The sequence below is a fragment of the Pagrus pagrus genome (assembly GCF_965226575.1).
Source record: "Pagrus pagrus genome assembly, chromosome: 4".
NCBI lineage: Eukaryota > Metazoa > Chordata > Actinopteri > Spariformes > Sparidae > Pagrus > Pagrus pagrus.
The window spans coordinates 9636938-9663101 of NC_140188.1; the positions used below are offsets into that span (position 1 = coordinate 9636938).

A 26164-nucleotide genomic window follows, 5' to 3' on the forward strand; every position below is an offset into this window, starting at 1 on the left:
AACAGCACCAAACACACAAACACCACTGAGAGACTATAACACTTTTATTGACAGAGAAACAATAAGCCAACAGAGCTGATAGAAATGTGAATGCATCTGCTTTTGCAACACGATCTGCTTTTAATTGAAACGTTCAGGGCATTTTCTTCTTCTTCTTCTTAAAGGAAAAGTTCACCCAAAAAAATAAAATTCAGTCTTTGTCTTTTCACCTGCAGGTCAATGGAGAGTCGAGTGAAGGATTCCTGGAGCTCCGCAGCAAAACTGTGTTGCAAAATGTTTCCTAAACAACTTAAGTAGATGGAGACTTGTTTTAAAGTATACAAAAAGCAACCAAAACAAACAAAACAAACACAAAATGGCTCCATTCTCCACTGACATAATGTAGTGTGACATATTGCCGCTTTACCAACTGCACGATCGAAGTTATCTCACTGCTTTTTCATCAGTAACTTTGTGTATATATTATTAATAGTTTACCATTCTTATTCCTTTAGATAAATAACCGTTAACATGAGAGTGTGACAAGCTATCGTCATTAGGTCGCCGTGACCCTTTCTTACGCTCGGTGCTTGGAAAGAGCTGCCAAAAATGAAAGTGACTGATGTACGCGTCTTGTGAAAGCGAGCGGTAAAGCTCCGATCTCATCGCTAGATGCGGGATTGGTCAGTGTCCAGAAGCTATATCTTAATCTATCGATCTTAAAACACTGTGTACAAGAAGGTAAACTATCATGTGCAAAGAGAACTGTGAAAAGTTAAGTATTTTAACACACTTCAGCTGAAAAAGCACTGAGGGAACTACAGACATGTAATACACAGACCTGAAGAGTTAACAGCAGAAGCAAAAGGCTGTGCAGTTTGTAAAATCGATGTACGTCACACGACATTGTGGAGAAGACAGCTCGGCCAGCGAAACCAAAGTCTCCAGATGCCCCGAAATCCCACATTGATTTGTAAAGACGTTATTCACACCCTTGTAAAAAACCCCACTTCAGACGGGGTGTGCATTAATGCTTTTAGCTTAGCGGCTACTGAAGATTTCAGCTTGAAAAAGGTTGTAAATACCATCTTTTAAAATCAGTTTGGGATCTCTGTGCTTCTGTAGATGTACAGAGCCATTTTATATATTATTTTTAGTGTTTTATTTACGCTTTAAAACAAGTCCCCATCTACTTCAGCTGTTTAGCAGAATGCCTCAACACCGTTTTGCTGTGAAGCTCCAGAAATGTTTTGTGGACTACGAAACTTCACCCGACTTTTCCATCAGCATGACGGTGAGCAGATAATGACTGAATGTTCATTTTTGGGTGAACCGTTCCTTTAATAGAAATGTGACTGAGATAACAGGCTTAGCAGCACAGTTATACAAGTAATTCAACAGAAATGGTTACAAAAATATCAAAATACTTTGCATAAAAAAGTGCTTTAGTAATAAAATTACAAAACATACACTCAGCGATTAGCTGCAACACATTTGTTTCTTTTTTCTGCCACAATACCATCAAACCAAGTGCCACATGATACAACACGTTGAAATGTTTTCGCTGCTCTGTTCTTGATATATTGCACTGGGGTGAGGTACAGCTAGCCGACAGGTGCAGGTAAAATATAAAATAGCTTTTGTGGTCATTCGTGGGAAACGGCCTTCCTGTCAGGGCGACAGTCATACAGCCACACGTCTTCAAGCTTTAATCGATAAAACACATCTGATATATTTATTTATGGCATTTCAAAATCTAAGTTTTTACAGCTCGCAGCATTGAAGGTGCTTTCCGTTGAGTCTTATTTATTCTAGCAGACTTTGACGTACAGTGTTCCCGAGCCAGCAGGAAAAGGTGCTCTCACTCTCGCTTTTACAGAAGCAGAGGGAAGGAAACAGTGACAGTGAAGTGCGAGCTACATACTGTTAATCTTCCTCGCTACATTCAACGCAACACAAGTGGTCATTGTTTTGAAAGTGTTTGAAATGCAGAGTGATATTTTAGATGGCACACACATAAACATGGTAATATATTTGGTCAAAAATGGCACCCTGGTAATCCTGGAGCTGTTTGAGTTCCCTCAAATCTGAGACACACAGGAGTGTTTTAAAAACTTTAAGTTCAGCAGGCTTGTATGATACAGTAAGATATGCCCTAAAACTATTTGAAATGCTCCACCATCTCCCTTTTTCATTGAGATTCACAAAGCCAGGCTGATATTCTGACCCCTAAGAGGCAGTTTCCCTGATCCACACACTGAGGGAGCGTGGCAGCTGCTGCTGTGGATCATCCAGTCAAGCCCTGACGTGGTGTGAATGTGCGAGTGTTTGCTGCTTCACTTGCGTCGGCTGAAGATGCTCTTCTTGCTGGAGCTCTTGTCTGCGGAGCTGAGGCCGATGAGGAGCCGAGCCTTCTCATCTTCCTCCTGCTGCTGCAGGCTGTTGTCAGACTTCCCTTCAGACGCTTTCCCCCGCAGGTCTGAGCCTGATGCTGGCTTCAGACGCAGCTTCTCCTTTATCATCTGAGCGGCGAGGAGCAGAAAGAACAAGTTCATATATACACTTTACTTTTAAAATCACACAGAAGAGCACATTTTGTGTGGATTTAAAGTCCTAAATGTTGTGTACCTGTGCCACAAGTGCTTTCCGGCTGTCCCTCTTCACAGCCATGGCGAAGTCGAGCCACGTCCAGGTGTTGTTGTGGTACTCCAGACAGGGAAGAACCAGGTTCAGGTCCTTCCAGTCCACACTACTCTTCTCTCCCTAAAGACCGGAGCGTTTATAGAAGCAAGACATAAGTTCAAAAGCTAAAAAAGAACATTTGACTCGGGAAATAAAAAAGTGTGAACCTAACTAAAAATACAGTAACCTCTCTTTTTTATTTTTGGGGGTGGGGGTGGGGGGCACTTCTTTATTTACAAATCCAGCAATTATGGAGCTGCAATATAATTAATTTGCTAAACATTCACTTTGTTTTTAACCGTTTTTGGTTTCCACGAACTCCTGACGGAAATATCTGGCTCATTAGCTGCTAAATGTTCCACTAAGATCACCATCTGGTTGCTAAGTGTGATTTTTTTTAAGTCTGGTGCTGAGCAGGTAGTGTACAGTGGAGGTCGGCTATATTTAATTTTCCAACTCTTTGTTTTACTATTTATTCTCTTTTATTTGTATTGTTCTGTTTTGTTACAACTGAAACCTTTCAATCTTGAATCTAGAAACATATTGTACTCTTTATTGTAGAGTTTTAATTACCAAGAAGTACCAAGAAGCCAACATGCTATTTTTTTTCTACAATTAGAGATAGTTCTGCATGAAAGACCTAAGCTACGACAGAATAATCCTCTCCAGTCTCATTCTGTCAGAAATAACAGCCAGTGTATCTGTTATGCACAGAAAACTCACCTTATAGCTGACACAGAGGGGCACCTGGGGAATCTTGATGTAGATGAAGGAGTTGTTCATAGCAGCTCGCTCCTTCATCTTATCGATGTCATCAACAGGATGCTTGCAGGGAGGAAATTATAAATGCAATTATGTTTCTTTATTCAATTTTGTTCTATACATCCGAGCACAGTCGATCAAAATGCATTAGTACCTCTGGAGCTTTCCTGAACGACCTCCTGACCCCAGCAGTGCGGTTCAGTCCCTGGGCGGCACCTTTGCTGGGGCCCATCGCGCCCATGGTGTCCTCTGACGACTGCCGGGGTTTGACAGGGATACCTGTGACACAGACCACATCAGAATCAGCACTGTGGCCTCTGCGTGACTCTGCACCCTACACCTTATACTCCCACTGAGTCTCTCACACATATCTCAAGGTCATATCCAAAGTGACACAGCCGTTTAATAGCTCAGAGGGATTACATAACACGGTAATGGATTATTCAATACCACACACAGACACAGACACACACAGACACACACACACACACACACATCTGGCAGAGAACATGGAAACCATTATTGATCTGGTAGCTGGTATCGATTACAGGCTGGTGATCTCACACAGAGACTAAGAGCAACTCATCTTACTGCCGTCAAATCGCAAACATACCCGTGGTAACCAATCTGAACTTGTCTTCCTCATCTGTGACCTCCTCCTCCTCGACATTTCTTCCTGGGAAGAAGAATCCCATCATCCTCTTGAAGAACTGGTACATCAGCTGGATGGTGAGAGGCACCACGTTCACCTGGCGATGGACACAATAAATCTTCAATAAAACACGATGCAAATGTTTCTGTGAATGTGGCTGCACGTGATGTGATGTTCTTCACCTCAAAGTGCTCCTTAACAGAGATTCCTCCCACAGGGGGGCGCACTTTACTGAAGATACGCAAAGCGAACTGGCGTCCGGACTGGCAGTTACTTTGAGGACGAAGGACCACCTTTAAGAGAGGAGGGAGTTTATTTTATCCTCGTCACAAAATAAAGCCTGAGTGAGATTTTGATGTCACTTTAAAAACAGAATACTTTGACATTGTTGATGATATGAACACGAGTACGGACAACAACATAAAAGGTTAAGTAAACGTAATGAGTCCTTGGGCAGACATGCATCAATGAATCCTTCAAATGTGTGCATGCAACACCGAATATGAAACTCTGAAGAGCCACTGGGTGATCCCATCTGAACAGACAAGATGGAGTCAACACAGACATCAAGTCTTGTCACTGTACATACCCTCACACGCTGCACGGAGTAGACCAGGAAGAGAGTCATAAATATTGCATACTGTCATGGATGACATTGCATTTTATATACTTAAACCTACAGTTTACATTCAAGCCCTTTCCAAACAAGCTCACACAGTGCTGATTAAACGCATCACCGCCAGATTAAGCTCTCTTTAACAGGATACCAAAGTTTAAATCTGGAGTCCGTGGCAACTTTCCCGCACTGGCGACAATGCATTTTATGTTAACCAGCAATGTCTGGTTTGCCAGAGCTGAAGGAAGGAGCCACCATCGCAGCAGAGCAGGCTACTATGAATACGAGTATGGTGTCATAAGCATGTTGACAGTGTTTGTGTAATTACTCTTACTGCCAGAAGGGGGAGACAAAAGTTCCACACAGCAGGTTTATAACTGAACTAAAGTCAAATAAATGTGGATTTCATTAAGTTAACTCCAACAAATACCTAAATACTGTCATATCTGAATAATGAATGGTAAATGTACCTTGTATGCGGCATTGGGCAGCAGGTTGTTCATCGTGAACCACCCTAACTCCAGAAGATGCTCTGCTGTGTCATCAGACTTGTTGAGCTGTGAGAAGAAAGTATTCAGAGTCAAAGCGTTCATCATCCAGCAGCGATGAAACAAACTACAAAGGGTTTTTACTGGTAATGAAATAGGCTGAATTTATTTAATACTGAATCTTCTGTATGATCCACATAAGGAAACAGGACCATCAGGAAGAGGTGATATTTATCATAATTATTCTTAATGCCTGTCACTGGGTTGTCTGTCTTATTTGGACTGGATAAGTGAGAAGGATGTATCTGATTTATCTCACCTTACTGTACATGAACCTCTGCAGCTCCAACTCAGCGATGCCGAGCTGTCCGTCCTCTTCGGTCAAACACCAGCGGGCCTGGGCGAAATAGATCTCCGTCCTCCTCACCACACTCACATCCTCTGGAGGCTTACGCAGCTCCAGCTTGTTTGCCCGTTGCAGCTGGAAGTCCTTAAAGCACCTGAAGGAAAGAAGGAGATTTAATTTGGCCTGCGTTCCACATCTTCCTCAGTGCTGGATGTGAATGAGTGCTGATGTGAGACCTGATGAGGATGTTGAGCTCTTCACTCTTCATCTGCATGTCGTTCTTCTCCTGGTTTAGCTGGTTCTGCAGTCTGGTGTTGATCTCCATCAGTTCATCCCCGCTCAGCTCCTCAGGTTGTGCCTGATGGATGATAGAGAGTTAATGTTTCATTCAAGATCAACAGCTTTTTTCTTACTTGATTCATGTTTACATATTGTTTTGTTGAGATAATCTCAGTTTTAAATTACATTGATCATTTAAGGAGTAAAATATTTGGTATAACAGCTGGTTGTGACTCACTCTGATGTTGGAGTAAATCTGTTTCTCGAGGCGTCTGATCTGGGCCAGGTGCTGCCTGACGGCCTCCTGGAGGTGAAGGATGCTGCTGCGCTGCTCCTCAGGGTTGCTAGAAATCTCCAGCTGGAAACGCACTCGCTGCTTCTTCTCACTGTGCTCCTACATGTCCACAAGGTTAAAAAAAACACTTAATAAGCAAAGATGAATCATTGGTAAGGACATGGAAATCATTTGTAAACTGGGTCTGTTAGCCTACCTTGCGTCTGGGCTCCACGTGTAACAACAGGTTGTTGACGATGTCCAGGATCATAGCGTACTGGACCGGGTTAGTGGATATCTCCAGATCATGATGAATGAGGGTGAAGGTGTCCACAGCCCCTGTTAAATAAACAGAAGAAAGCTCTTTAAAGGCAAAGAGAGGCACATACTGTATATTCTTGCATATTCAGTATGCTGGTGAGCAGACATACCAGCCTGTTTTTTAAGCAGATCCTCTTTCTCGTGATTATTCCTCAGCTCGGGTGGTTTGATCTGTGTGGCCACCTCTGGGTTGATGTCGTGACTGTAGCTGATGTAGTGCATCCGGCAGCTACAACGTGAGATGATACGCTGAACCTGCTGAGCCTCGTTCACCTGCGCTGGTTGGTTCCAGTCTACAGACGCAGAAAGGACAACTTCAATATCCTTAAAATAGTTAATCAGAGTCCCTCTACAGCAGTACTGTTTGCGTACTTAGGAAAGTATTTCTTACAGTGCAGAAGCAGTGTGGTCATTTACCTGCAGTGGTGCTGACCATTCCTCCCACAGCCTGGCCGCTCTCCATCAGCTCCAGCACTGAGTCCAGGTTACGCTGCCTGTGCTCCTCTATGTTTTTCACCTACACACATTAAACAATAAGAAGCAAATCAGGAACAAGAAAGGACACTATGAAGGTAGATTCACTTTATAAATTACCTTCACCTAAGGACCAGTCTACATGGAACAAGTGCAGAAATTCGTACATTACATTTTTCTTTATCCCTAGTTTAATATGAGTTTAATATGAATATGAGTAAAATCATGAAACTTGTACTTGTTAAAAAAACATTTGAACAGAACAGCCTAACTTAAGTACAGAGCTGTTCTTACCTCCAGCCACAACTGTCTGTCCTCTTGCTCAGATGGATTTGGCTCCATGGTGGCAAAGTACTGCATGCCATCCAGCAGACAGGTCCAGGTGGTCTTCTGCTTCAGGGTGTCGCTGTACCAGGCCGGGTGGTGTTCACACTGAAGCAGCTGAGCCTTTGCTGCCGACACCAGCACGCAGCCGGCAGTTTCTGTGCCACGCAGCATCATCTGGTAAAATAAAAAAAAAAGCACAAGGAGATGAGATTATCGACCTGCATTCATTCATAAAAAATTGCTAGATAACAGATGGAAGCTACAAACAAATAAAACAAAATTAAAAATCCATTATGAAGGCACCTGACAGTTGACCAGCTCGATAAACCAGTTGCGGTTGTAGACATCGTCGGTCTGACAGGCTGCGATACCACACAGCTGGTCGCTGACACCTGAGTCCTCCTCTGAAAACACCACAAACTTGTCTGTTTCCTCAATCAGTTTCTGGAGCATCGATGTTCCTGAAACAAAAACAAAGAGGTCAGTGCATCCTTAGAGACTCAGCTGTTGTCTTTGTCTGAGTCAAGCTATTTCCTCACCTTCATTTTGACTTTTTTCTGCTCGGCTGACTGTGGGCATGACTGGTGTGGTCGGGGCTGTGGTGGGAGAGTAGTTTGAAGGGGAGCGTTTGAGCTTCTTGGCCTGCAGCTGCGTGTCGATCCTCAGACCCTTCAACGCTTCAGTGGAGAGGTTTCTCTTCAGCACAGATGCCTTTTTATAACCGTCGTACAGCCCAAAGGCGATGTTCCTGTTAGTGGTGGTCCAGGAAGCACGCAGGTCCACCAGGCGCAGTTTGTGAGTGTAAGAGGCATTCGTCTCATCCTTCTGGTTCACCTCCTGTCAGACATATTTCAAAAAGGTCTCAATCATGAGTGCAGCCAGAAGGAAAAGCAGGATTAAAGTCCAGCCATCTGTGGGGTTTTACCTCCTCCATGCGGTTGCTCTGCCGCTGGTAGCTCAGGGAGGACAGGCTGAGCAGGTGAGTCTTCTTCACCTGGGCGTTGATCTGGTGGTCAGCCGTCTCGTCCCAGGTGGAGGCCATCAGGTGAACCGTCACCTGAGAGAGCTCACTCACCATCTGAGTCACATTCCACTCAGAGATCAGCCTCCTCATCACAGTGCCAGCTGAGGACAACACACACACATGAATCCACATTAAAAAAACATACAACCACTTTAATCATTAGTTTTTTCTTGAATGGTTATGATGCTTACGCCCATACCTTGTGGAATAAGTCTCTGTGCCCCTCGAGTGAAGACGTGGCCTTTGTTGCACTCCACTTGGATACCTCTCTGCTGGGCAAAGGAGGCCCAGTAATGCACCTGAAAGACACACAATATGCAAAAATGTACACATAGTAGTGTGAAGAAATAAAGTGGAAGAACTAAATCATCTGTTATGAATCAAGGTACTTACTGAACTGTGTAAGTGAATGCAAACGCAAACATAAAGCAGACTTTTACTTGACTGTTGCTGGAGCACAGCCTAGAAAAACACTTACTTGTAGTTGTGGGAAGGCAGCTGTGTAGGACATCTGTTTGTAGTGCTGACCCAGCTTCTTGCGGACTGGCCTCAGGCTGTGGAAGAGCTTGCCTCTGCAGATTGGACGAGATACACCCGTCCAGGTCGCCCAAAAGTTCTGCATCCAACGCAGGGTGCTGCTGTACAGCAGGATTCTGGGCTGGGAGGCTTCTGTAAAATAAAAAAAATATATGACTGTCTACAGCAAAAGTTTCGGATGACATTTTGAATTTTTGGTATTACAGGAACATGTTTTGTTCTGATAGGAAGGCTTAGCTCAACTAGATAAAATGTCTAACGGAGTCGCTCGTACCTGTGCCACAGTGCTGGTTAAGGTCCATGGTGATGGAGAGGTTGAGGTTCTCAGAGCGAAAGGCTCTGTAGGAGTCATGAGGTTGTCCTGAGGTCACATCTGCAACGTTCTCCGCACAGCAGAGCATTACAGCATGGTGGTCATGGGGGTTGCCATGGCAAAGCCATTGGAGGTCGAGGGTCATACACAGGTTGGGCAGGTGTAGAAAACAGATATCATCATACCTAGTGTGGAAAAAAGACATTTGTATCACTGATTCTTTACAAATACAGTTAAAAGTTGCACTATATTCACCTCTGATGGCTTCACTTACTTTGATGCTGTCCTCACATTTACATCCAAATCTCCTTTAAAAACAAATTGCCCCGGGTTCCAGTCGTAGTTCAGCTTATTCCACTCCCAGTGCAGGTTTTCAGTGGTGTTGTAAGGGTCCTGTAAGAAAGCAAGATCCATCTTAGATTAGGTGATTTACTATCACAACTGTTGTGAGATCCACTTCAGTTGAGTTTTGTGATTTTACCTCTGTTGCCAGCTGATGGAGATTGGCCTGATCGATGTCCATCACCCAGCGCCCGTGCATAAGGAGACGACTTTTGTCCCACCAGGCTAGAGGAGGTGAGGGGTCAACTGTGGGTTTGGTCAGCAGGTCAACGGACTGGCCAATCAGAGTCCAGGCAGGGTCCCAACACGGCCCCCAAACAATAGTGTAGAGATTTATGTTAGCTGTAAGAAAAATAGAGAATATTGAGTGAGAGACAAAAACATTGAGAATTTTAGAGAGTAAACCTCAAATTACCCAACAGGAGGATTGATGTTCATGACTGGCTTGCAACATACTGATTATGATTCACCAGCTGATGCATCAACTCTCTGCCTCGACTTCAGGAAACAAAATAATTTTACTTCCCTTCTGAACAAGAAAGAGTGACAGCTGCTACAAACCTTTATTTCCACTACTATTATCGGTGACTTTCTGGTTATTTACTTAACCTTTCCTCTCTAATAACGAGTCTATGCATTTTACAACATTTATCACTATGTAATGCAGGATTTCTGCTTTTTAACTTTGGTTTTGCAAATTCAAAAGCAAATATGATGGGACCGCATAATAAAAAACCAAACAGACAAAGCATAACATGGTGACAGCATGACTTGCATAACTCACATTTGAAATCATAGTAGAACTTGAGTGGTGGCATGTTCCTGTGGACTGTCACGTCTCCCCACGGTGGACCAAGTGGGACAACGGCTTTGCGATGAGCTCTGACCTGTCCGTCCTGCTCGGTCCCGATCAGACGCCCTGACAGCTTCCAGTCCCGGATCTCAAACAGGTAACGAGGATAATCCCGAATTCTCACTGGCACATCGGAGAGAGAGAGGGAAAACATCAATTACTTTTGTATGTGTGGAAATAACCTCAAAACATTGGGGCTTTAATCACGCAAATACTACATTTCATATCTGGAAGTAAATTTTTGGCAACTTACCCAAAAATGCAGTCAGTTTAAACTTGATGGCACGGCACCACTGGACCACCAGAGGGAGTCCGTCTCTGGGGAAGGGACTGATCCCGTCGATGTCCCTCAGCTGCTCTCTCACCCTGTCTGGTCCATGAAGGGACTGATCAGCCAGGACCACCAGCTCCAAGTCTGACACTGTCCAGGTCAGCAGGGACTTCCTCATAGGTGTGTTGGCGTAGAGGCGGCGCGAGCGCTGGATGTAGATCTCAATGTGCTTCTTCTCCAGAGAGCTATACAGCTCTTCGATCTTTCTGGCAGGGAGAAGTTCTCCGTGCTGCTTGCGCAGATCTGCCACCTTCTTATCCAGAAGCTGAAGACGCTTTGCGCTTTCCTTACTCTCGTCCTTCATGAGCTCGTAGTTGTCTCGCAGCTTGATTTCAAAGATGTCGTCCAAGAAGACAAACGAGAACTGGCTGATCTTGAACACGAGATCCGGAGGCAGACGTTGGATGGTAGTGTCTGTGCTTTGGGAGTGATGCAGAGTCTTCAGCCACTTCTGCACACTGATGGCCATGTCAAAGGTGTTTGAGAAATTGTACTGGTAAGGAAACTCAACCGCCATAGAGGGGCAAGTGAGGACCCAGACACGGTTGTGAGGAGTGATGAGGAAGGGGAAGGTGTCTCTGTGCAGCTGCATCTCAGTCAGCTCTTCGTACATTTCAACATCTAGATCTTTAAAAGTGACGATGTTGTGGCCGTCAAAGTTGAAGATCAAGGAGGGAGAACGCATGCGAAGGGAACCAGCGTGCGTGGATACTGAGACGGACTCAGTGTGCAGGAGGATATAGTTCTCTTTGCTAACATGGGCTGTCAGACGAGTGCAGCCCAGTTCAACACGCACACACAGCACTCTGCTCTGGCCTGAACTGATGTCACTCTCTGGAGGTTGGACCGGACTGTCCTCGCCTTTCTCTCCACAAAGCATGAGCCAACAAGCCTGAGCTTCAGTCAGGTGCTGATATAACACCATGTGGTCCGGTGGCGTCCATTCAACTGTGAACTCCTCTTCACATTGAACCTGATTGAGATGGAAAATATGATTGTTGACACAGAGATTCATTCAATCCAGAAAAAAACAACTGATCGCGATGTGATTACCTGTAAGGTGTGGGTGGTGATGTGGTAGGTCAAGGCTATCGTGGTGAGTTTGAGCACAGGGTTGGGGGTTTGGGAGGCGGGGCAACATGACTCCATGTTCTCCGTGAGTGTTTTGATCGCTGACAAGCTGACACCTTGAAGAGAGACTGTGGAGCTCTCTGCGGAGCCCAGGACACTGACGGTGTCCATCCGCAAAGACACGGCTCCTAAAGAGAACACAGGCAAGTAAAGATGATGATTAAAGTAGCAGTAGAGAGGCAAAGCAGAAATGTTTGTGTATCCTGTGGTCATTGATCGCACAAGATGCAACATGTATACACAATAACATGGATGCAAAGGGGCATTTGTAAGAGGAGGGACTATTTACCAACTCTAAACTGGTTTTATGTGATTAAACAATAGCGATCCTTTAATTGACACGTTTGAGCTTCCCATATAATTGAGCATTGTAGTCCCTGTAGACAACAAGAGCGGTTTCTTGACAAAAAAAGTGTAAAAGCAGCAGAATTAGGACCTGACTTTTCATAAAACTACTATAAGGCACAGTTAATGTCCCATGCAGTGAATGCCCGAACAAAGCCAGCAGAGCAGCGAACACCACTTCGTTACCGCGCTACATTCTTAAATACTCTGAAATAACTCACCTGCCAGATTCGACAGTGTGAACACATTAACATCCTCCAGACAACAGTCCAGTTTAAACAGCAGGTGTAGCTGTGAGGAGTGGGTGGGCTGGACAGCATCGTCACTGGAGGGAGACACCGAGGCCACGTCTGACAGCTGTGGGCCCGTGTCACGAGGAACACAGATGAGGGACAGCAGGCGAGACAGACACAGTGCACATGTTTCTGAAAGCTCCACTTGGAGTCCTTTCAGATTGGACTCCACGCTCAGACTCGGAGCATGGCTGCTCGTCTCCATGTGGGGTCGGTTGAAACTGCCCTGGAGGGATGAGATTAAAAACAATCAACCAATCAGTCAATCAGATATGACAACAAACCCTTTGACTAACTAAGTTACTGATCAAGAATTACTTTAAATTTGAACAGCTTGTTCTGATTGAACAGCTTTGATCTAATTTGTGGTTGGAAAACCTGGTGGATTCAGACAATCTGTTTAAAACTATCATGCAAAGAATTACAGAAACAAGAAAAGAGAAGCATGCTTAGGACTTGAAAATCAAAAAATGTGAATTATTTTATATAAGATGAGTATAAGACGATGTGTGTTGTCTGAAAAAGTTTTTCAAATTGATTTCTATCTTTTGAACTCTTTTATTCAAACAATAAAAACAAGTTTGTTCTGTGTCTCCTACCTGAAGACTGAGCGAGTCTAAAATTAGCGCCTCTCCCCACACGTGTTTGCCAGGAGGGTGGGGTGCTTGTTGGATATGAGAGCCCTGACCCACTCTCCACCAGAAGTTGTCCAGGGACAGTGAGGCACGCTGGTGCACGTTCTGGGACTCTGGGCTCTCTGTGTCATCTTTAATGTCAAGGAGATGCAGCAGTTCTGCAGACACAGGAAACATAAGTCAGCATAAAATATATTTTTAAGGACACACAGTCAAAGGCCCCGTTCACAGCTTGTTGTATCAACAAGCGTCCCAAAAGCTGTTTGAAGCAGTTTTAACTGATTTCTCCATTTTTCAACCATTTTCAACATTTTATTGGTTAACATCAAATTTTACAAACACAGTAAACAGTAGCTAGTAAAGGCTACTTCTTTGTCTTGTCACATATATATATATATATATAGTTTTATCTTCTTATCTGTAAATATGTCTTATCGTTTGTATAAAGTAACTCTCCTGTTACTTATATACTTTATTACCTTCCACCCTTTGCTTCTTTTGTTTAAGAATTCTTTGTCAATACACACTTGATTTCTTTTTGTCTGTTCTTGTCTTTATTTACTTTGGTTTAGGTTTCAATATACATTTCTGTGAAGGAAACAATAAAAAGCACGATTGGTTGATTATTGGGTTTGAGGCAGTTGCACTAAACAAAAGACTTTTGGACATATAAGGTTGCAGACGTATTGCGATTTAAGTTGTTAGGAATACAAACATAAGCTGCTAAAAGCTAAGAAAGGAGTGCAAGTTAATGTGTAACGTTTAAAGGGCACTCTAAGAAAAGATCTTATCTAATCTAGTTTGGCATGTTTGAAAAAGGCTGACCCAAATGTCACCTTTTGAATAAAAACCGTGAAGAGTGAGTGAAAGAAATTGTGTTGCAACATAGTACAGGATTTACACATGATGTTAAGTCATAACATGAAGTGCTACTGCTGAGGTTATTCTTTAACACAACAATGCCCTCATTTTGCAAAGCAGCAATAACATCATATGACGTTCACGTGCTTCTCTCTGCATGTGTGCAGCGTGTGAAACACCTGCAGTACCTGCACTGGCAGACAGGAAACCAAGAGCAAAAGGCGTCGTGTCTCCCAGCTGAACGCTCACGTTGACGTTGGACACAGAGGAGGTGATCTTCACGGGAGCATCCAGGTGAGGGAGGCGCCTGAGGAAAAGGAGGGTGGGCAAGTAATCTAATGGACTACACAACACAATAACATCATGGACCAACACAATACAGAATGAGTGATGCGCAAACACAAACATGGGTAAGAGGGAGAAGATGATAAAAAAAGGTGTTAGATGATTATTTTCACTGCAGCGGGAGATTTTTAGTCAAGCGGTTTTCTTTTGCAACTCGCCTTTTTCTATGAGCTGCCTTCCGGTGGATTAGCTGTTCCCATGGAAATAGATTTAGCCAATGAGAGAACTCCTGATGACGGTAGTGGATGATGCAAGTGTTGACCGTGAATGACCCCGCGATGTCCATCGATGTTACCTTAAAGCAGAAAAATGTCAAAATAATGTCAAATATGAGTCATAGTCTTGTGCTGCGACCACCGAGCAGCTTGCTCACCTGCAGGGTCGTCTTCAGAGCGTTCACACAAAGGATCCTTTGCCGACTTTGTGAGAGGAGAAGTCCATCTGCCAATAATAAAAAAGAAGTGTTACTCAAAAGTGTTCTTCCTTCATCCAACTATCTGCATTGCGTCTGGCACCCAGCTGTCCACTCACCCTCCAGAAGGAGCTCCAGGCTGCTCTGGGGAAAGCTCAGCTCAGGAGTGAAGCTTTTAAGAGGAAGCTGCTCGTTGTCACGTCCATAGCACACTTTTAAAGACTTCAGGGTCCAGTTCAGGTGTCTGCGCAGGAAGTCATAAAAGGTTTCAAATCGATAAGTCGTTAAATAGGGAATCAAATTGTGCACAACAACAATAACTTTATGCAGCTGATGGTAAAACGTTGACTCACCTTTTCTGGCTGTGCATGGAGAGGGTTACATTTGTGTTATCAAATTCCACATTGACCTTGTGAGGAATCAGCTGATGGAGCCGCTCCACAGTCTCAGTCTGGATGAACTCAGTGTTTTCACACTCTGAAAGGAAACAGTATTAAAACTATTAAAACATGTTATGTATGGTGTAATCAAAAATGTCAAGAAAGCCATTGAAATTCTTAAAATGTGTTGGAAATAGGTTATGTTACATGGAAATACCTATAAATACCTAACAAAGCTTATGTGTCATTTCCTCTTTTGTCCGTTGACAGTCTGTATTTATAGAGGCAAAACTGCCAACCTGAACCATGTCTGTGCTACTGATGTTTAAGTGTAAACAAAACATTTCTTAAACATCTTTCAGTGAATAATGACCTAAAAGACCTGCAGATGTATAGACAATAATGAAAAAACAGCAAAAAACACACTCTACTTCAAATATGTGACATGATTTAAATAACTTTTTCTTACTTTTCAAATTAATTGGGGTTTGCTTTCTTTGATTTGGGAGGTTAAACTGTATCTATTTCAAGCATGTGGACATTTCAAGCACCTACAGAGGTCAATAAAGCTCTATGAAATGATCTTGTCCTCATTTCCTTGCCCACTAGCAGAACAGCTAAGAATATCAAAGACAACGGTACACATTAAGGTATTTTAGAAGAAGCAGAAGATCACTGATGTGAAGCCAGTGGAAAAACAGCTATTATGGTTGTAATTCAGGGTTACAAATACACAAGTAGAGAGAATTGGAGAATACAGGAATATACTCATACAAACAAACCAGCAACATCTTCAGAGTAAACAGTGCTGCTTTTTGATGATCTTGTACATTTACAACAAAACTGCAGGGTGGACACTTTGTTAGGGCTATAAGGACACTTGCCCTGGATTATGGCATGAAGGACTGTCATAACATGTCAAGTGTTCAACTGTGACACAACAAAAAATGGACAAACTGATATGAAAATGGCACCAAAAATAAAAGAATCAGCCATCGAAAAACATTAAGTTAAAAGTGGGAATCTGGGTTTTAATTAGGGGCAAAGGGAAACTGGTAAAATGTTGGAAATTTAAATCAGTTGTTAAATTATTCTTATAATCACTTTGCATTTGCTCACCTGAGGCATTGTGAATGCTCTTTTCGGGAGATTGAGGCACCAGGAGTTGGCTGAGAAACAGTCCCTCATGCAGCTCTGCTATAAGCGTCCTCACATTCAGGGACAAACAGCCCGGCTTCATCTCTGGCAGGCTCACATCTCCAGACAGCAGCAGGCTCAGGGCCACTTCAGCCAAACATATATCCTACAACAGAGAGCGTCAGAGAGTTAGTCGCACACACTTTCAAATCACAAGTTCCTGTTCCAGTGAAAACAGCAGAACTTACCAACTGGCTGCTTTTAAGCACTTTACTGCTGAGCTGCCCGACTGAGAAGTCCCACGCCAGCCTGTAATACAAGTAAATACGCTGAAGCTCGATCCTTGATCAGGATGTTCAATCAATCTTTATTAGTATAGTGCTAATGACACTTTCCAAATTGAGCAGGTCCAGACCATACACCTTGATTAATTATTGACATTCTAACAGGCAGACACTTCGAAGCAGAACCGGACTCAATGGTGGACGGCCATCTACTTAATTTATTAATTAAATCAGATCAATGGCCGACAGAAATGACAGAGTGTGGACTGCGTAGTTACCTTTTACTCTGGTGGTCAAGTAACAAGGTGATGCCTGTAATAGTCATGTGCCACAGAGACTCTGACAGCGCGATGTTCAGCACCATCACATTGATCGAGCTGATGTGGAACGACAGCAGCTGAAACCGCGAGATAGGAAGTTAAGATATTGCCACATAAATATCAGTTTTGCAAAAGATTGACCAACAGCGAGGCTCCATACTTGTGACAGAAAGCGCAGCGTTGTGGGGCTGACTGTAATCTTCCCAGACTTTTCCCCAGGGCTCTTCTTCACCAGAGGTCTGAGCGGTGCTTGCAAGTCAAACCTAACTCTGGTTTCGCCGACACACAACGCCAGGTATCTCCTAAAAACACAACCATGAAGTACCGTCTCAAATAACAGAATTATATGCTTTTATAGACGAGGGTTAAGCACCTAGAACTGATTTGTTAAAAGATTTGTAACTCAAACTATGAATCTAACAAAGAAATGCGAGAACTTACGGCAAATCCTGGTTCAGAAGCTTGCTTGAAATCCATATTCTGTCAATTTCCTGCCAAAAGAGAGTCACAGTTATGGGATCGTTACGGGCTACATCGCGATACACAGTATACAATCTCGGTATTTTGAAATCTCCTCAAAAACACTTCATAAATTCTAAGACTGGACAACAAACAGCTATTATTCTGTCAGCGTCCACCTGTAACCTGAACGTTTCTCTTGAGTTGAGGAGAAAAAGAAAACAGTAACTCGATTACAGGCTCCTCTCCAGCTTAACTAACTCAGGGAAAAACAAGGTGCTGCCTGGTGATGTTGCTCCCCTCCTAACAAAGCAACCCAGTATGTCTTAAAGGTACATTTCACAATTTCAACTGCTACAGGAGGCAGGATATTTTACAGTTTGACAATTAACTTGAGTGTCTAAAACACATTAGTAAACTGAAACAGTAAAATTCACTGGGAATTTAATAATTATGAATCATGTCAAGCATCTTTTTTCTGCATTATAACCTCTAAAAATAAAGTTTTCATATAAAGTGCATGACAGGAAAAATATACGCCGATCCCATTATCTGTAATAGGCTGATGATATCTCCTGGTACGTTCAGATAAACGCATCACTTTACTGTCATGCAGCCTTTCAAACCAGGAAATGACAACACTTTCGCCATATCACGATATAACGACATCAAGAACAAGTCCAAACAGCTACCTTTGATATATTTTGTGACAGTAGACAAACAACATATGATGTGTTCTGAGTCAGCCGTCTTCCCCTGACATGCTAAATGAGCTCACAACATAAATGTCATGTAAACACAGTGTGTCTTACCAGAGTGTGCTGGGGCTGAAACTGGATACTAACTCCCTGGACAGAAAACAGCCCTACTGATTTGATCTTTAGATCAGCATTCAGTGCTGTATGGAAGAATCGCACAGCCAGGGTAGATATGAGCCACCTAGAGAGGAGACGACAAGAGCAGAAATATTTGATTTTGTTCTTGAATTTATGTAGAAAATCTGGGTTCAATTTCACCAGCAGTGTTGTCAGTGTTTCAATGGCAGTCATAGTAGAAACTGACACATTTCTTACCTGAAAATGACCCATAGCACCACAGTCCCAAGCAGAAGAATTGCAAGGAAGGAAACCAACAAGAGAGACATTGTGTCCCAAGTTGTTCACACCCAGATCTTGGACATGGGTCTGGCTGCTCCTCTATCAGCTATCAGCTGCTGTCAGAGAGAGAGAAGTGCACTTCAGCTTCAACACACCTCACAGCCAGGTGTGTGTAGCTACGTGGCTGCTACAAAACAACGATCAATAACTTGTCTATCAAGTGTCTGACTGAGGCTTTGCATATTCATACACGTTAGAGGGTGTTTTCTTCAGCTAACGGTAACAGCTGGCCTCTCAGTGCTAACATTGCTAATTAACTACAGTGTTGTTACAAACCGAACATGAAACAGCACCTAGCTAAACTTCACCACTCAGCCGTGTGTAAAACCTTTTACCTCAACTTGCTCCTTGTTCACGACCCACCGGTGGCAAAACTGTGACTCATTGCTAAGAGGCAGCAGCGTTAGCTCAAAGTACCCAAACACGAAACAGTTAAAGATATCTGCCGCCGCGTCATCCACAAAATCAGTAGCAAATCTGTGCTAGCATGCTAACGCTACGGGTAACCTAGCATAGCCGCGACAACTTAAGCACTCTTTTTTTTGTCGCTGCCGGCTTCCGTAAAGTCAAGTTAAGCATCGAGCGCACTCACCCTGACATGTTCAAAGTGTTGTTGTTGTTGTTTCACAGCATAGTGCTGCACAGAGCAGCTTCACCTGACAGCCAGCTAGCTCTCAGATCACACAGTAAACACTCACAGCTCAGCTCAGCTCAGCTCGGCTCAGGTCCGCCCTGCTCTGCTCAGCTGGCTGCTCCTTTCACCTGCAGCCGGGAGAGGAGCTGGAGCTGCTCAGGCTAATATCAACCTCTACCCAGGCGTTCAAACTTATTATCATTTATAAACACCAGTCATGTGGCTCAAGTCAGGTAGTACAAGTCTTAACAACTTTCTTTTTAAACTTATCTATTCAGTCTGGCTTTTATGTAGTGTCTTATACTTTTTATTAAAGCCCTATATTCTTTTTATTATAATTTAAATTTGTTTTTATTTACATTTTCCTGCTGTTTTCATTCTTACAACAGATTTTATGAACTTTAAATCAAATTTTACATGCAGTATTACATTTTATTTCCTTGGCTTGCTATTAATTTTATTGCAATTTGTTCGCATTAGTCTCCTAACCTGTTTTTGTATCATGTTCTTTTTTCAATCACTTTGAATTGCATTTTGATTTGTTTAAAAGGTGCTGTATAAATAAAGTTTGATTGATTGACTGATTGATTGTCACTTTTCCCCACAGGAAACCTTACCTGCAGTATCCAGCCTTTATAAAGAGAAAACACAAGGTGTCACTGCCTGTCAAATAATCTTTATCCTACCTGTTCAAGAAGTATGACAAAGAAATTAATTTGTTTATTGCCACTCAGGGAAATAAATGTTTATAATAACTTTCTTATTGTCTTCTCAATTATATAAAAAAAAAATCACCCACCCAAAACTTTTTAAGAGCCAAGAGACCAACAGCCAGACAAAAAAAAAGTTAAGTCAAGTTTCAAGTTGTTTATTTTCTGTCGAGTCGATTGCCACATCTCTGATATACACCCACTAAAAACCATTCATACAAAGGTAAAACTGAAAAAACAGACAGTAGTAATCAAACTATTTGAAATGTTAAAGAAAGATTTTATTTCAACCAAGATGTTATTTTACAAATGCTACATTATACTGAATGCATTTATCTGTAGTCAGCTTGCTCCTACAACAGACTTGAATTGCCAAGCAGCAGTACAAGAGTCCCAAACCCCTAAAAACTTCAGGTTCACTGCACGTCATTGGGTTTTGGTAATTTGATGAGTTGCAAATGTATGGGACTATACAACATCAACAACAGGGCAGGTCCTGCATTGTTACATCATGTTGTGGTGCCGTTTCCTCAATCAAATTACTGCATTTTACACATTTAAGTGTCTTTATAAAGCTCTAAGGGAGTGCAACTGGGAGTGTGAAAAAGTAGTATAAAGCCTTTTGTGGCTCCAGAGGAAGCTGCATCTAATCTGATAAATTTCCTCCAGTGATGTCACTCGGTGGCTAAATTGCATTTTGGGAATTGAAGGTGTCAGGTTTTGAAATATGATCAAAACTGACACATCAGAACCAGAGATGTCGCCTTTTTAAAACCTGGTGCCTCCGTTATCTGCAATGTAACTCAGCCACTGAGTGACATTACTGGAGTTAATTTATCAGATTACATGCAGCTTCTTCTGAAGCTACAAAAGGCTTTATGCCAGTTTTTTTCATATATGCAGTAGTACTCCCCAAAACCTGTAAACACCCTTTAATGTGTAAAATTGGAGGAATTACCCTTTAAGAGCACTAACAGGGACATGCACGATGCACATAAGGTGAACTGAGGGAGGGTCAACAAGTCAGGGCTCATAATTCTTTACAAATAAGTCGCATGAAATTGATTTTTTGCCCACGTGTCTGCTGTATTGACAGGAACAGTGTTTATTGGAAAAAATGTCCAACAAACTGAACAAGTGGTCCTTTTACAAAGTGCTGTCGATGCGACTGTGCCTCAAGGCATGCTTTCAGGGAACGATTAATCTCACACTGCCAGCCTAAGGATAATTGAGTTGTCATTACTGTAAGATTTATACTACAGGTGCCTCGTACAGCAACTCATCATCAAATGAACTGGTGAGAAATTGATTGCGCACAATCTTCCAGGCGAGCCTCTTCATCTCACGCAGCAGCTTTCTGTCTGTTGTGTTTGGCAAACCACTCGTCGCTTTTATCTTCAGCCATGGCCTGAAATCATAAAAGCATGACGACAGCACAGTGAATATCCAGCACATGTTGCATATTTAATGTGGAGGGGGGAAATACTGGAGCAGCACCAACCTTATCAAGCAAGTCATTTCCTTCGGGGTCCACCATGGACAGCTGCCTGAAAGCCTCGTCTCCCACAAAGCAGATTTCATGACCATCCTGAAACAAAAACATGGTCCAGTTAACATTTTTAACAGAGATTCATTTCACTTGATTACAGCATCATATTGGTTCAGCACTCACCGGGTCAGCCAAGATAACCACTTCCACTGTGGCTTTTCCAGGAGTGTCCAGGCTGACTAATGGGGTGAGAATTTTCTGATTTTCCTTTTTCATCAAGGCTTCGAGGTCAGGCAGCTGTGGAATGAATTATAATATTGATGAAAATGATGATTATGACGATGCTTTTCCTGTAATATTCACACACACAAGGACGTGTCCATGAAATAATGTCTTACTTGCTCCCGTGGGCATGAAAACGCAATTCTCCCAAATGCTGTCCCATGATCTACCATCCCACTGATATCCTGAAGCTCCAGTTTACACTGAAGATAAAAAAAAATATAATGAAAACACTTAGATTACAGAAGACAAAATACAAAACACGGCTATTCATTTCGCAGTTGACTCACTTGAGTGTCTGCAAATCCCATCAGCACTGTTTTCTTTTCCTCATTCTTTTCCATCACCTTCATTCCCAAGAGAGCCGTCCAGTACTGGGTCGATTTCTGGAGGTCTGATACCCCGAGACAGACCTTCTGCACTGGGTCTGAGAACAGATGATCAAAGGTTGCAGGTGGTTGGTAACAGAGGTAAAAACAGTATGGCACACTGAAACACCTACAATGATCATACTGCACTTATTTTCAATGCCCTCTGCTCAGTGCTGTATGAAGGATATAGTCGCATACACATTTACATTAAGGAAATAATGACAATAAGCCCTACTTCAAGAAACTAAACCATACTGCGCAGTCATGACATGGTTATTTTACTATATTTTTTTTGTTCAAGTATATTTAAAAGTCTTAATAGCAGCAGATCAGAATGATTCTTCAGTAGATATTATTATTTAAGGATTAATCAATGAGTAAAATACAAGATAGTGACACATGTTTACTGAGTCTGACGACAGAATAACATTAAATTACTTTCACAATAAAATACTATGAAACAAAGCAACTCTTTGCATTTTTGAAGCTGCTGCAACCAACTACTATTTGATAATGTTGCTGTGTGTGTGATAATATGACTGTTATTATTAAATAATTTTAAAAACTGAACTCTCCTGAGAGAAGAGACAGAAGTCATTCCCGTGACACTGACCACTGGGAGGCTGCTCTTTGTCCACAAGGTAGAAAGGATACCCTCCTGGAGCCTGGGTCCGATACAGAGCCTCTCCGACCTCAGTCAGAGGCCACCCCAGACGTTTAGCATTACTTACAGCTTGGCTGGACTGCAGAGTGAGCCCCTGTAATGAAAACATATATGACAATATCTCTTTACAAGGCTGTAAAGTCTCCAAATGAACTCTCACCTACCAAGAAGTCATTGCCAAGTTGATACTCTCCAACCCCATAATTGTATGTCAGTTCAGCGACAAAATGGTCATCTTCTGGACCAAAGCCAACCATCGTCTTGCTCCACTTTCCATCGTATGGGCTGCGTGGATAAAGGTTGAAGGCATCGGTCAGTATTAGGATATTAACAGCTTTTAACTCTGATGAGCTGAGGACAAAGTTCAGTTAGCTAAAGATGCCTCATATCTACCCGTTACAAGTTGCTTTGCAGCCTTCCTCAAACTCTTCATGACGTAAAATCTAAAATGGGTGAGAAGAAATAAGATAATAAACATGAAGTATTAGAACATATTTAGCAAAACACTCGAGTTTCGCTCATATGACATAAGAATAATTAGCTTAAACTAACAGCTAGCAAAGTAACGTTGTGCAACACTTTGCCTGAGATTAGCTTATCACCAACTGAAGTCCATCATTGGATTCAGTCCCTTTAAATGAAGCCCAGAAGCAGTACCTTCATGCCCAGCACATCTCGGTAAAACGTGGCTGTTTTGGTCCTGTCACCAACTTTGAAAACAAAATGCAGCGCTCGTCTCAAAGCCATGTTTCTTGACAGATGTTGTGATGTGTGTATTGTAGATCGGCGTGCAGGCAGCGACTGAGCGTCCTTGGTGGTGGATGATTCTGTCGTCGATTGGGGGAAGCTAAATACAAATGAGCAAACAGCCGGTATTTACAACTGTAAATACAAATCCTAGCTATTATTTCAGTTTTTATTAACTGTTCGACATTAATATACTATCACGGACGAGCGAAACAATTTTACGAAACATACAAAGCAAAATAAAAAGTAATAAAACAATGTACGCCACCCCTACTCACTCAGAATAATGGTATCACCCACTATCCCGCATTCTCTCGCGAGGTTACAGTTGGGCAGCTACTTTAGCTAAATAAGTAAAGAAAAATCATTAAAAAGGATTAAAAGAAAACGTAGTTATCTAGTTTGGTAATATTTTAGGGCAAAACATCAACGCGCAGGGAATTATTAACATTAACAAATATACTAGATTTATTTTAGACGCGTAAATGTAGTTTATGTACGCGACAGTTGGTGGCGCTAAGTAAGTGAGCTTGTGTTTGTACTCTGAGAACAAGCGAAGAAGAAACGGGGCAAACATGGCGGCGTACATGAGAGGCGTGATATGTCTCCTTTCCACGGAGAAAAATGCCTTTCTGACCAGGGGAAGCGGTATTATTGTGGAATCTAAACGGTATGTACGCGGACTGAGGAGGAAACCTGTCAGAGTCTTGTTCCCTGAAGATGGGACGGATAACGTTAACGTTAAGCAGACGTCTCAGCCTCAGCCAGCCGGGCTAAACGTCAAGAGGGAGAGGGAGGTAAAAGTCACCGCTACAACAACAAGGCATCGGGAGGAAAGTGACTTTGTGAAGACGAGGAGTAATGTGCAGTCAGCTGTAAAGGATGCTCATGTGTCAGTGACAAAGGATCAAGTTGATGGACTGCGCTTCGAGAGGGCTTTTCCTGGAGATAAAAGACTGGCGTAAGTAGACAGCAGTGGATTATTGCAGTGATTGTCACAGGTCACAATACTGGCATTCAAACAAAGAGGGCTATTGTTAATCATTAGATGTTATAACCCTTGTTTCACTTTGATCAGGTGGCAAATAGGATATAAAAAAAGGGTTAGCAGTGTCTAACATAATTGAATTAGCTTCACATCGACCAACTACAGCATTAATATGTGTAAATGTTTGGTCAGATTCATAATTGTGCTCACTGAGTCCTCAATAAGATCATTACATACATAAAGAGAAACATTTAATGTTTGAGTAGTTTGGCATTATCCTTTGAATGAAAAAAACATAAATAGTGTAAATATGTTAATATTCCTTAAAGCAAGGTATAAAAACAATTCTCATGTTCACACTGCCTGTGATCGATCATGGTTTCTCAATTTCTCCGTCCTTCAGGAGGTTAGTCAGTGTTGCCCGTTCGAGGACTTTCCGGGAGCACCAGGGTAAAGTCCTCCTAGAGGGCCGCCGCTTGATCTGTGACGCCCTGGATGCTGGAGCCAACCCGCAGATGGTGTTCTTCAGTACAGTGGATCGGCTCCGGGAGCTGCCTTTAGACAAGCTGAAAAGAGCCACGCTCGTCAAAGTCAAGTTTGAGGACATCAAGATCTGGTCTGATCTCGTGGCCCCACAAGGGGTGATGGGTGAGGGTCATTTGTTTTGTTTTGGTTCATCATGAAGCACAGATGCTCTTGAGTTGTTGTTGACTTTGACTTCTTCTTCTGCAGCCATATTTTCTCGGCCTGACCCCTCACGGTTGAACTTCGCAAACAGTGGTCATTCAGTGCCGTTGTCCCTGATATGCGACAACATCCGAGACCCTGGAAACCTCGGGACTATGTTGCGATGTGCTGCTGCTGCTGGCTGCCATAATGTCCTGCTCACTAAAGGTATGCTCAGGTTATTAATTAAATATGTGAACAAGAAAAGTCCCTTGAGATGAGCTTTGCTTCTTTGCTTGTAGTGTTTCAAATCTGTTTACTTTTTTCCACTGACAGGTTGTGTTGATGCTTGGGAGCCTAAAGTTCTGCGGGCAGCAATGGGCGCCCATTTCCGCCTTCCCATCTACCCTAGCTTGGGCTGGGGTGATGTTGAAAATCACCTCCCTAAACCTGTGATTATCCACGTGGCTGACAGCAGCTGTGACACCAGCAGAGAAACAAATGATTCACAAGTTTCTCACAAACTGTCCAAAGCAGGAGATTATGGCTGGGTCAGCACGAGGCCTAATAACAAAAAGATGCGCTACGAGGAGCACGGTTCTGATTCTGACTCGGATAATGAATTTGAGGGACTCTCACTTCCGAGAGTGGACACGAAGCTGTACCACGAGAGCTGGGCTCAGAGCCCCGCTGCTCTTGTGGTTGGTGGAGAGACACACGGTCTGAGTGTAGAAGCGGTCCAGTTGGCTGAGAAAACGGCCGGCCACAGGCTCTTTATTCCTGTCGTGCCCAATGTGGACAGCTTGAATTCAGCCATGGCCGCCAGTATCCTTCTGTTTGAGGGCAGGAAGCAACTTTTAAAGCTAATGCAGACATCTGGGAGGAAATGGAAATCTAAAGCTGAGCAGCAGATTTCGTGATGTTTGTTCTAAATATCAGTACGTGACTTCTGGTGTACATGTGTGCAAATAATAAAACACTGAATTTTCTGTGATATAATCGTCTGGATTCATGCCCAGCAAATTTATGTCTTGTTTCCCTTTCATGTTTCTTCTTTTCAGGGCTGCAGATAAATTAAATTTTCATCATCAGTCAATCTGATTTTAATAATTTAATATTTTTTGTCTATAGCAGACAGTCAGTCAGACTCACCACAGCTAACGCTCTTTATAAGTCTTCTCTTTCATCATACAAATGTCAAACATGTTTGAAATTAAATTTGTGTCCTCACTGAGCTCTTTATCAGTGTAAAGT

At 42.7% G+C, this 26164-nt stretch overlaps 3 protein-coding genes across 8 annotated transcripts; 1 reads left to right on the forward strand and 2 right to left on the reverse strand.

Moving 5' to 3' along the window:
• Positions 1-26: 26 nt before the first annotated feature.
• LOC311256342 (bridge-like lipid transfer protein family member 2) lies at positions 27-19089 on the reverse strand. 6 transcript variants are annotated; one of them, XM_084351311.1, is made up of 40 exons: positions 19058-19089; positions 18276-18415; positions 18015-18141; positions 17185-17234; positions 16904-17045; positions 16702-16820; positions 16388-16448; positions 16122-16305; positions 14976-15099; positions 14742-14866; positions 14584-14651; positions 14369-14505; positions 14054-14208; positions 12969-13162; positions 12298-12595; positions 11654-11859; positions 10523-11573; positions 10201-10392; positions 9556-9758; positions 9349-9467; positions 9036-9259; positions 8703-8893; positions 8424-8523; positions 8126-8325; positions 7740-8037; positions 7504-7661; positions 7168-7374; positions 6817-6916; positions 6510-6692; positions 6296-6417; positions 6043-6198; positions 5762-5883; positions 5499-5679; positions 5162-5248; positions 4258-4368; positions 4037-4172; positions 3578-3702; positions 3385-3486; positions 2608-2742; positions 27-2501 (listed from the first exon to the last, which is right to left on the reverse strand). In XM_084351311.1, exons 2-40 carry the CDS (start codon positions 18344-18346, stop codon positions 2316-2318), a joined length of 6750 nt encoding a protein of 2249 aa, XP_084207437.1. In that variant the 5' UTR covers positions 18347-18415; positions 19058-19089; the 3' UTR covers positions 27-2315. The 6 variants fall into 6 exon arrangements, with proteins under 6 accessions (XP_084207437.1, XP_084207435.1, XP_084207438.1 ...); XM_084351309.1 differs by having other exon boundaries at positions 18276-18412; positions 18952-19068; XM_084351312.1 differs by having other exon boundaries at positions 14054-14172; positions 18952-19068.
• A 756-nt stretch (positions 19090-19845) lies between these two features.
• glod4 (glyoxalase domain containing 4) lies at positions 19846-23330 on the reverse strand. The gene is made up of 9 exons (XM_084350775.1): positions 23167-23330; positions 22903-22952; positions 22674-22794; positions 22459-22603; positions 21765-21901; positions 21591-21677; positions 21376-21489; positions 21205-21291; positions 19846-21111 (listed from the first exon to the last, which is right to left on the reverse strand). The coding sequence occupies exons 1-9, from the start codon at positions 23254-23256 to the stop codon at positions 21046-21048; spliced, it is 897 nt and encodes a 298-aa protein (XP_084206901.1). The 5' UTR covers positions 23257-23330; the 3' UTR covers positions 19846-21045.
• Positions 23331-23642: 312 nt separating this feature from the next.
• On the forward strand, positions 23643-25904 carry mrm3a (mitochondrial rRNA methyltransferase 3a). Its single transcript, XM_084351523.1, has 4 exons — positions 23643-24217; positions 24648-24892; positions 24977-25138; positions 25247-25904. Exons 1-4 carry the CDS (start codon positions 23832-23834, stop codon positions 25828-25830), a joined length of 1377 nt encoding a protein of 458 aa, XP_084207649.1. The 5' UTR covers positions 23643-23831; the 3' UTR covers positions 25831-25904.
• The last annotated feature ends 260 nt before the right edge of the window (positions 25905-26164 follow it).

Coding starts and splice junctions, on each gene's coding strand:
- mrm3a (XM_084351523.1), top strand. CDS start 23,832: ATGGCGGCGTACATGAGAGGCGTGATATGTCTCCTTTCCACGGAGAAA. Junction 24,218..24,647: donor CCTGGAGATAAAAGACTGGC/GTAAGTAGACAG, acceptor TCCGTCCTTCAG/GAGGTTAGTCAGTGTTGCCC. Junction 25,139..25,246: donor TAATGTCCTGCTCACTAAAG/GTATGCTCAGGT, acceptor TTCCACTGACAG/GTTGTGTTGATGCTTGGGAG.
- glod4 (XM_084350775.1), bottom strand. CDS start 23,256: ATGGCTTTGAGACGAGCGCTGCATTTTGTTTTCAAAGTTGGTGACAGG. Junction 22,953..23,166: donor GAGATGTGCTGGGCATGAAG/GTACTGCTTCTG, acceptor CACCCATTTTAG/ATTTTACGTCATGAAGAGTT. Junction 21,292..21,375: donor TGGTTATCTTGGCTGACCCG/GTGAGTGCTGAA, acceptor TTTTTGTTTCAG/GATGGTCATGAAATCTGCTT.
- LOC311256342 (XM_084351311.1), bottom strand. CDS start 18,346: ATGTCTCTCTTGTTGGTTTCCTTCCTTGCAATTCTTCTGCTTGGGACT. Junction 8,524..8,702: donor CTGCCTTCCCACAACTACAA/GTAAGTGTTTTT, acceptor TGTGTCTTTCAG/GTGCATTACTGGGCCTCCTT. Junction 3,487..3,577: donor CGTTCAGGAAAGCTCCAGAG/GTACTAATGCAT, acceptor CCTCCCTGCAAG/CATCCTGTTGATGACATCGA.